At 35.3% G+C, this 9157-nt stretch overlaps 1 protein-coding gene across 1 annotated transcript; it reads right to left on the bottom strand.

Annotated features, from left to right (window-relative positions):
* Window positions 1–2520: 2520 nt before the first annotated feature.
* Window positions 2521–4580, bottom strand: CXCL8 (C-X-C motif chemokine ligand 8). Its single transcript, NM_001280642.1, has 4 exons — window positions 4493–4580; window positions 3391–3526; window positions 3020–3103; window positions 2521–2576 (listed from the first exon to the last, which is right to left on the bottom strand). The coding sequence occupies exons 1-4, from the start codon at window positions 4554–4556 to the stop codon at window positions 2555–2557; spliced, it is 306 nt and encodes a 101-aa protein (NP_001267571.1). The 5' UTR covers window positions 4557–4580; the 3' UTR covers window positions 2521–2554.
* Window positions 4581–9157: the final 4577 nt, after the last annotated feature.

The following is a 9157-nucleotide window of genomic DNA, read 5'->3' as shown; positions in this document are numbered from 1 at the left end:
CCTTGCCTTCTAGACCACTCTTCCCCACACGTCCTTCTTCCCTTTGTGTGGCTAACTCGTACTCATCCTTCAGACTCTAGTTTATATTTTCTCAGGGAAGCCTAGGCTACCTAGATTAGATAACTCCTTGCTATCTGCTTCTGAAGAGGCCTGTATCTCTCCCATCATCATTTTTTAAAAAATTGTTTGTTTGTTATCTTTTTTATTCACTGTGTATGAGATCCACAAGATGATTACAAAAGCGGGTAGGACAAGAGAACCTGAATATGAAAAAAGAATATGGAAAAGAATATGGAAATGAAATTTAGGCAGAACTCTGACGAAGAAGAGGCCCCACAGCAGGACCAGAGAAGATCTATAAGCAGGGAGAAATTAACTCTAGAGGGAAGCAATGTTTCTAGGAACAGAAACTACAGGCGTTGAATTTTCAGTTGGTTCCTGTTTGTACATAACTCTCAAATCTTTTATTAATTCTATTATGCTGCACACCTTTGTGTTAACGTGCACTGGGAATTAGAAGAGAACGGGCTTTGCTCCACACCACTGATAAAGTTGACTCAGAGAGAAAACGGCAGTTGCAGGTACCCAGAGCGATTGTAAGGAGATAAATGGCATAGGAAAAGTAGGTTGCAATGTGAACGAACAAATGAGAAAATAAGAGCGCACTCTCTTCCTCACCCCAAATTGTGGAGCTCTAAAAGAAAACCAAGGACTTAAAATACCCAACAGCAATAGTAAATGAGCTGGGATCTGCTTGTAAAAATCCAGTTGGACATCCTCTATGTCTTTCTTTCTATTTTTCTTTCCAATTTACTGACTCTTTATCTCTCTGATTTAAATTTCAGATAAAGTTCTTTGGGTTTATTTTCTAATCTCCAGTTTTCTTTTCAGCTGTGTCAAATCTGTTAGAAAACTCAGCCACCGAGTTTTTTGTTAGACTGTGTTTTTACTTTTAAGAGTTTTGTTTGATTTGTTTTCAAATATGCTCTGTCTTTAATCATATTTAAAATTTCTTTGTCTCAGATGTACAGTTTTCCTCAATTAGCTGAGAAGTGCCTTATAATGTGTACCTTCTTCCCGCTTTCACTGAGTGCCCAGATGTGTTAAGCTGTACAGACACCTAGACTATCTGTTGAAAATCTGAAGTCACCCTTATTAGCAAAATGGTATACAGTAGGGAGTTGAGAATATTTTCATGATTCTATGGAAGAAACTACTGATTGTAATCCATCTCTGGAAAGGAGTTATGCTTTTCTACAAATAAAGGTTGGTAATTTTCCACATGATATATAAAATACTAAGGGAAAGCACTTATGTTTTCTAAATCAAAGTATGATTTTTAATATAAATGAATAATACGATAAACCTTTACCAAAGGAAAACAGACAAACCCCTGATGACTTTGACAATTAATTTTATTTTAAATGTCTTATAGATACATTCATATTTTCATACTATCAAAAACAGTAGAAAGAGTCTCTTTGGGAACACATAAAACCATCTTAAAGTAAAAAATAAAGTTGATGTTAAAATACACAATAATTTAAATAAAATTATAAGAATCTAATTGTTCAGAATAAATAAATAAGAAATAACAAAAAATTACTTTATTCATATTCCCTGGTGAATTTTTGCTGTTTTGAGAAAGATAGTCATAACTCAGGATTCAGGTGATTTAACACAGCACTGCATAATAAGGCTTGCAGTGACAAGACCAGACCAGGCATATTAAAAGTAGGGTTGCCAACACAATTAAAATTTCAGATAAATAATGATGTATTTATACTAAAAAATTATTTATTGTTTATCTGAAAGAAAAATCAACTGGATGTGTTTTTTGTTTATTTTCTATTAATTCGCTAAATCTGGCCACTATGATCATAATATAACAGCCTTGATCAAAGTAGTTCTGTAATACATCACTTAGTATAAAAAATAAATATAAATTCACTACCATCATTATACTTATCAACAACGTTTCTTTTCCATTTCTCCAAATTCATGCACAAACATTATTATATTTGAGGCTTAAATAAATATATAAATAATAAATAGGTGAATAAGTTACACTTCAAACTAATTTACATAACTGAATAAAATTTAAAGTGCTTCCACATGCCCTCACATCTCTGTGAGGTAGGTTAGTGGCTGAGATGTTTTCCTCCAGTTTGGGAGTGAAGAAGAAACTGAGGCTCAGTTGAACAAGGACTCGTGAATCCTGGCCAGCAGACTAGGGTTGCAAGATTTAACAAAAAACAAAAACGACTAACAGGATTTCCAGCTAAATTTGAATTTACCGTACACAATGAATAATTTCTAAAATATAAGTGTGTCCTACATGGAACAATGTATGTGGGACATTGAAAAAAATCTTCATTGTTTTACTTAATATTCAAATATAACTGGGCATCCTGTATTTTATCTGGCAACCCTACACCAGACCTACACAGTACATGAGGCATTGAAGTAGATTTGTTTGAAGTTTCTTTGGTATCTTTACTGAGGAATTCTTGGAAACCAAGGACAAATGGATTTTTGGTTGTTGTTGTTGTTTTCATGGATCTTTCTTCTCAGCTCTGAAAAGAAATAAAATAAAATAAAAAGTTTTAAAATTAGCAATGTTCTAAATAAGAAGGAATGTATGGTTCTTGAAAATATATTTAATATAGAAATTAAGAGAGTCTTAGATATTTATGTGTTAGAACTACTCTATACTTTCAGCTATAAATAGAGAGATCAGATAAGTTATGTAAACCAGAACACTTCTGAGATTGAGAGAGAGTCATACTAATGACACAGGACACAGGCATATACCCACACTTCCCTGGACAAGCTGAGATATATGATCTCCCAGTCATGAGTACAACAAACTCACTATTGCTGCTATTTTTTTTAAAATCAAAGAGGCAGATACTTAAAAGAAAATTTTCAGCAGCAGCAGGAAATTTATAGGTTGACTTCTGAACTGTACGTCCCAGGATAAATGAAGAATCTAAATTTAAAAAAAAAAACAACTTACCTCTTCAAAAATATCTGCACAACCTTCTGCACCCACTTTTCCTTGGGGTTTAAGCAGACCTCTTTTCCATTGACAAGCTTAACACTGAAATAAGAGCGATATGATTAAAATAGTATTTAATGGGTTTCCAACATCCCTTTGGCATTCAAGTCATGGTTCCTTAAGTACAGGCATAAAATGTAAGTCCAAACTAATTTTTAGCTATGAGTCATGGAGGGTACAATATTTAAATGCCATGGAAACAAAGAATTTTCCCTTTCTGTTTTGCTTACTATGTATTCCTAGTACCTAGAACTTTGCTGGATTCTTCCACCTTCCTCAATTCTAGGTTTACTAAAGTAAAGTATCTAATCACTTTTGAAATTACTTACATGATTTCTGAATTTTCACAGTGTGGTCCACTCTCAATCACTCGCAATTCTCTGATAAATTTGGGGTGGAAGGGTGTGGAGTGTATATTTATGCATTGGCATCGAAGTTCTGAGGTCATTCTTGATAGAACTGCAGCTGTGAAAAAAGAAAAAAGCAATTAAGAATTGATTTCATTAACAGGCATAGCTCAGCTAGCTTCGCTCTTGCTAATTCCAGTGTGATCATTTGGTGACTGTGTGTTTGGGAAACAACACATCTTTAGCAAACTTATTCGTGAAATTGATGGTTGGATATTCTCCTAGCCCCTGACCTCAGTTTTTCTCTTTGTTTTAAAAACAGTCGTTCCTGACAACATGGAATGACATAAACACTTGGAGTTGTCTTTGGGCAATGTTGACATCCTCATGGTACTTTTTCTCCTACTCGACATTGCATAATCTTCTGTGATACCACAATGTTATTCATGGTAGGCAAGATCCAACAACAGGAAAATTGCCTTCAGGAAGAACTAATAGAAATATATGTGAGTTGCACAGAGATTGTCCTATATTTTAGCAAAATCTTTGATGTTTAAAAGTATATATATATATATATATATATATATATATATATACACATATATATCATATAAAATGTTTATATATACCATAAACATTCTAAACTGTATTTATTTCATAAGAGGGATCCCAGTAAGGTTTATAATCTGTCTTTAAGCCAAAGAGCAATTGATGGTTGTTTGAAGCTCGTCAATTAAATAGTACATCGAGTAAAATTACCAGAGTTTTTACTCAGTATTAAAAGATAAAATGGGTATATGTGGCCTCCAATAAAACATACTCTAAATTACAGATTTATGTTAAATATATGTATACTACAGAGTATGAATGATAGGAATAGAACTCTATATAAATCAAACTTTACAATTTTCTAAATACTATATTTATATAACCTAAAAAATTAAAGACTTCAATTTAACATTAAATGACTGCAAAGATGGTTTTCTCTTGCTGAATAAAAGGATGTCTGTTACCGAGGCATTAAGGATAACCTTTCTATCTGAGGATCACATTTAGACACAGCAAACTTCAAGGATGTGCTTACCTTTACACAGAGCTGCAGAAAGCAGGAAGGCTGCCAAGAGAGCAATAGCCAGCTTGGAAGTCATGCTTACACAAGGCGCTGTCTTTCTGGTTTCTTCCTGGCTCTTGTCCTAGACGGTTGTGAGCTCTGCTGTCCCAGAGGACCTGTGTCAGATGGGGAGCTCCCGTGGCTTTTTATATTATAGTAAGAGTAGGGAACAAGTGCACCCTCATGCTTGCATCATGTCAGAGGAAATTCCACAATATGCAACCATCTGCCCGCCCTTTGAGAGCAGACCTGAGTCATCTGACTCCCCTAATGATTTGTTTCTTACTAAGTTTTCAGCGTGATTGAAATTTTATTTGATCTTTCAAATAATTTTATTGATTTTTTTGAAAACATGTTTCTTTTAAAATGTTTTAAAATATTTTTTTAAATATTCAAACTTCTCAGTTTGATACATTATTGTCAGTGGTAGTTCTTTTTATTTATAAATAACTTTATCATAGTCCTATCTTGCAGTAGTCAGAGTAAGGTCATTTGTTATTGTTCTTTTATGACACAGTCATTTCTTTAGGTAACTTATATATGCTGTAATGATAGAGAAGGTAATCTAGTCAACCACTTTTACGAGAAGTCCATTTCTAAGCACTTTGGAAAGTTTCCAGGAACCATTACCGCTTTCAGGGAGCATGTCACAACTTTTCAAAAGATTTGGTTTTCTAATGCATGCTTGACAGAGTGAAAGGGGATAGCTTTCAGTTCAGTATCGTAAATATTATCAAGTAACTTCTGAGTAATGTGGGAATCTATAGATGGATAAGACTATACTTGTTTTTAAAGAGTTTGGTCTGTCAGAATAAGAAAGCAATATAAGGACCAGGCTATGTTACAGAACAGACGAGTGGTATCAAGATATTTATTCCAACAAGGACACAAGGGCAGAATCTTCCATAAGCATTTTGAGCAGGGTATTGAAGTGCAGAGGACTCTAATAAAGGAGGGTGAAGGGAAACAGCATGTTCTAGATAGAGATGCTGTTCAAAGACACTCAAGTGGTAAAAGGAAGAATTGTTTATGTTCCAGGATGTGGTTCCCTGGGCTTACTTGGTTGGAGTGGGATGAGGTGGTGTGTAATGGAAAAGTAAGCAGTATATACTTGGTGGAAAGAGCATCTGGGTTTAAACCCTTGTTCAACCACTAATTTTTGTGTGGCTTTTAAGCTTTCTGAATTCCAGTTTCCATATCTATAAAATGGTTTTAATAACATCCACCTGTCTCATAAAGTTCATATACATAAACTTCCTGGCTTAACTTTTAAGCTGGTGAATCTCTATCTACCCCAAGAGCCATGGCTTGTATTTCTCATTTTTGTCAGATGGTTGACTTCCAAACTGCAAAGATATTCCACCAAAAATTATTTCTTAAAAATCTCATTTGCCTTAGAGGATTCTTGATAAAAGATTGGTTTCTGAAATACGAAGTTGAGCCAGATTTCAGCATGTAATGCAATAATATAATAAAATAGAAACAACATCAGTGTAAATTATGATTTGCTAGAATTTAAAGCTCCAGATCAAACTCTGGTTGCATTAGGGTTCGTTACCATTTTGGATAGAAAATCTAGAGTACAGAGTCTTAAAATCTATGGAATTCTAGAATGCTTGAGAAAGCACCTAGTTTAAATACTGATATAGGATTTAAATTAAATTCTTGACAAAAACATTATTGAAAATTAGGCCAAGAGTAATGATGTTTCAGAATGTGAACACTTGTGGTTTGGGGAGAGAACGTCCTTTGCTGAAAGATTTGTATAGTGACCCCAACTAACTTCTTAAATATATAACTTCAATTTACTTGATATCAGGGACTGTGTGTGTGTTTTTTAATCCTCACAACAATGGGATAAGTAATAATGCCCTCATTTTACAGATGAGGAAACTCAATAACGTCTCCAAGTTCATATATCTAAGTAATGATGGAGCTGAGAGCTTTAGTCCTGGTCTAAAAGCACATTTACAAAGGGGAGATGAAAAGACTTTTCTTCAGGACACTGGAACACAAAACCACCTTTGTATGACTCAATGAAGTTTCTTTCTCTGTCCCTCGTGGGTCCTCAGAGATGAGTCTGGACTTCCTTGGAAAGGGAAGGGAGCTTACAGTAGACTCTTACGTCAACTTCTGTAGCAAAGTAAATGTTTATTATGTACAATGCAGTTCTTACTCTTTTAAAATCTATTTTAGGAACTTGATTGTTCACTTATTTATTTAATATATGTTGATTATCTGCTAATGCCAGGTCTTGGAGTAGGAGATGTGAATACTCTTTAAATCAGATATAGTCTCTGACTTCGAGGAGTTTGCAGTCTAATGTAGAATATGGACAATTAGTTACACAAGTAAGTACAATACAGTGGATGAGTATTATAATATGTATAATTATAGGAAGCTTAGGGAGCAAACAAATGGGACCTCTGATGCAGTTTTGATGAATGGGGTTGTCTGAAGAAACAAGTTTAAGACTGTGACGTAGTGCCTTAGTCTTGGTGATGAGTAGGACTAAGACCAGTGGAGAGGAGAGAAGGCGGTACTGCTTTGCTAGTGTGGGGGAAAGCAAGTACAAGGTGGTAAGATGTAAGAGAATATGGCCCAACTGGGTTCCTGAAATTGTTGAGCATTGTATGGAAAATATGAGTGGAGTGAAGAGATAAAAGTAGGGACCAGATATGTAAGCAAGACCTGAGTCTTTAAGAAAATTCTCAGTCTCTTTGCTCTAGTAATGCTGGTTTGTTCAGCAAAGACATATTTTCATATGGAAAGACCCTGAGATGACTGGTTCAGGGCATCATCACTAGGACCCAATTATACTAGTGGTACCACTAAGACACTCAGAGTTCTGAGGAATTGCAAACATTCCTCTACTTTTAACTCAGGGTTGCCTTAGTAATTTTGCAACTTACCTAAGCACCTTTTTTCCCTATCCCATCTCCTTATCTCTTCCCTTCCTCTTCTCTGCATCCTGACATCATCCTTAGAGGTTGAGCTAATGAGTTCCATTTAACCTAGATGCTCACAATTTTTTCAGAATGGAGCATTCATTTATAAAGCAAAAGGACATCTTTGCAAATGTTGTTGATCTCTCCCAGTGTAACCTTGATGCAATTTGTCCTTAGACTCTCTTCATCAGAGGTAAGGTTGGACAAAGACAAAGAGACTAGAGGGGGCAGTAATTCTGGCTTTGTCCCACTTCTGTAAAGGTAACCCTATGAGTCATTGCATAGTAAGTAAAAGGGCTAAATTGGGTTAAGTAAAAAACAAACAAATGGCTAATTAGCCTGTTTGAGGAAATGCTGCTTCAAAATAGAGCAGATTGGAGTGAAAAGTTTAAATGAAGAGCAAAGCTGCACATAAATACAAGTGATATTTTGTCACCCTGTAGGAATGAATGGGACTATTGACCAGTAATCTGTTTATTTAAGTTCCAACCAGCACTTAACAAAGAGCATCCAGAGATCTTCACTATAGTCATGGGACCAAGTCCATCATCCAAGAAAGGGAAGAACTGAAGAAAGAGTCAAAACAAAGACAGGTATTTACTTTTTCCACCTTGCCAAGTAACTCTTCTTCTTCCATGAAACTCCTCACAAGAAAACCGAATGTCTTTCTAGTGCGTTAAACAATTTATGTCCCATCCCCACCTCTCCACCCCACTCCCACTTCAAATAGGTATTGTAGAATTAGGAACTTTTTGTAAATGTAAACAAAGCTGTATTCACATAATAAAGCAGAATGTGGTGGGGAAAACATGGACTTTGAAGTGAGATGAACTTGGGTTTGAATCTTTCCCCTGCTGATTAACCAAGAGACCTAGAGCAAGTCAACGCTATGCTGGCATTGCATCTGCTACTGCTAAAATTTAAGCCACCTTTCCCAAAACCAGTAGCAAAGTCTCAACTTGCACCTGGAATTTTTTCTCCCTTTGAGGAAATTAGTCTCAGCTCAACAATCCTTGAGGTTAAGAGAACCATAGACAAATGCTAAACACATATCACTGAATTTGACCTACAATATTGTTAATACTAAGATCATAAACATAAAATACCTACCCCCTGAAATTTTAGTCAATAAAACTAAGAGTTAGTTGAAAGATTTAAAACACGTTCTTGCCTTTTACAGATAAAAAACATTTCTCTGTACTTCGTTAATATGATAATTTAATCTCCTCCAGGGCTACAGAACATTTCAGTTCCATCTCCAAATTCAAATGTCTCCAGTTAACGATTCATAAAAATACTAAGAAAAGTTGGTCCATACTGCTAAAAGTGTTCTACCTTTTAAAGAAAAGACATTTTTCAAAGTCTTGACGAGTTAGAGAACAGAAACAGCTAAATGCTTTGGTTTTGAGCAATGTCAAGTCAGAGTAACTTAAATTTAAGGGTATGCATGGCTGTTGGACTCGGTCAACCCTGCCTTCAAACCTACCCCTCCACCACTTATTAACCAAACAACCATGGGAAGTTATTTTAACCTCATTGTCTCAGTTTCCTCATCTGTAAAATGAAGATAACTCTGATTCCACAGGATCACAGTGAGAGTTAAGTGAAGAAATACATGGAAAATGTCAAGAGTGGTGCCTGGCACATACGAAGTATTCAATAAATGTCAGTTTTTTCCCTCTAATATGTC

This window comes from Tursiops truncatus, chromosome 5, assembly GCF_011762595.2.
Source record: "Tursiops truncatus isolate mTurTru1 chromosome 5, mTurTru1.mat.Y, whole genome shotgun sequence".
Classification (NCBI taxonomy): domain Eukaryota; kingdom Metazoa; phylum Chordata; class Mammalia; order Artiodactyla; family Delphinidae; genus Tursiops; species Tursiops truncatus.
Note: the sequence above shows the minus strand (reverse complement) of the source record. Positions and strands in the feature narration are given on the sequence as shown.

Coding starts and splice junctions, on each gene's coding strand:
- CXCL8 (NM_001280642.1), bottom strand. CDS start 4,556: ATGACTTCCAAGCTGGCTATTGCTCTCTTGGCAGCCTTCCTGCTTTCT. Junction 3,527..4,492: donor TTCTGCAGCTCTGTGTAAAG/GTAAGCACATCC, acceptor CTTTTTTCACAG/CTGCAGTTCTATCAAGAATG. Junction 3,104..3,390: donor TGTGAAAATTCAGAAATCAT/GTAAGTAATTTC, acceptor CTCTTATTTCAG/TGTTAAGCTTGTCAATGGAA.